The sequence below is a fragment of the Arachis ipaensis genome, chromosome B10 (assembly GCF_000816755.2).
Source record: "Arachis ipaensis cultivar K30076 chromosome B10, Araip1.1, whole genome shotgun sequence".
In the NCBI taxonomy this organism is placed as follows: Eukaryota; Viridiplantae; Streptophyta; class Magnoliopsida; order Fabales; family Fabaceae; genus Arachis; species Arachis ipaensis.
This window is the reverse complement of record NC_029794.2, coordinates 26,288,031-26,288,941: the sequence shown is the minus strand read 5'-3', so window position 1 is coordinate 26,288,941 and position 911 is coordinate 26,288,031. Positions and strand designations below refer to the sequence as shown.

General features: G+C 47.3%; 1 protein-coding gene across 1 annotated transcript; it reads left to right on the top strand.

The window, feature by feature from the left end:
- Nucleotides 202-911, top strand: LOC107620348. The gene is made up of 2 exons (XM_016322524.1): nucleotides 202-441; nucleotides 585-911. The coding sequence occupies exons 1-2, from the start codon at nucleotides 202-204 to the stop codon at nucleotides 909-911; spliced, it is 567 nt and encodes a 188-aa protein (XP_016178010.1).

Genomic DNA, 911 nt, shown 5'->3' with positions numbered 1-911 from the left:
AACCAGATGGCACCTCGTGGACGCAGTCGAGGCCATGGGAGAGGTTGTACTGGTACTCAAGGACCGGAAACCAACCCGAATGACTCGATAAACTTTATGGGGACGTTGGAGAACATGACTGCTGCTATGCAGGTCACTACGGAGGCACTTAGGTAACAGATAAATAATAATGGCAATGGCAGAAATGGAGCTCAGGACCCGATGATGCTAGCAACCTTCTTAAAAGTTAATCCACCAAAGTTCAAGGGAACCACCAATCTGACTGAAGCCGATAGCTGGTTTCAGGCCATGGAGCGAGCATTGCAAGCACAGTTGGTGCCTAAAGAGCAGTGTGTCGAGTTTGCTACGTATCAGCTTACTGGAGAAGCATCACATTGGTGGCAAGGAACCAAACGTCTCCTACAGCAAGGTGATGACCCTATTTCATGGGATGCTTTTCAAGTGGAGTTTTATAAGAAGTACTTTCCAAATTTCACCCGACAGCAAAGGAACTTGAGTTACTGCAGCTGAAGCAGGGTGCTATGTCCGTATCCGAGTATACACACAAATTTGAAGAACTATGCTGCTTTTCTTGTATTTGTCAGGGAGCTCCTGAAAGCTTTGAGGAGTGGAAGTGCATCGAGTATGAAGGAGGGCTCCGCAGTGACATCTTCAATTCAGTAGGGGCTATGGAAATCAGAACTTTCTCTGAGTTGGTGAATAAGAGCAGAGTGGCTGAAGATTGTGTGAAATGGGCAGCTACAGAGAAAGGAAGCCATAGGGGACCATTTCCACAGAATCGAGGGAAGAGCTTTGCTCCTAGAGGTCCGCCTTTCAAGCGGGGAGGCTTTGTAGCACAGCAGACTCAGGGTCAGAATAGCTTCAGAAGGCCTAACAACAACAATTTCCTGGGAAGAATATTTGGGAAGTAG

Excerpts from the sequence above, each read along its gene's own strand:
- LOC107620348 (XM_016322524.1), top strand. The coding sequence starts at position 202 with ATGATGCTAGCAACCTTCTTAAAAGTTAATCCACCAAAGTTCAAGGGA. Across the intron at positions 442-584 it reads TTTCATGGGATGCTTTTCAA|GGAGCTCCTGAAAGCTTTGA; the intron begins GTGGAGTTTTAT and ends TGTATTTGTCAG.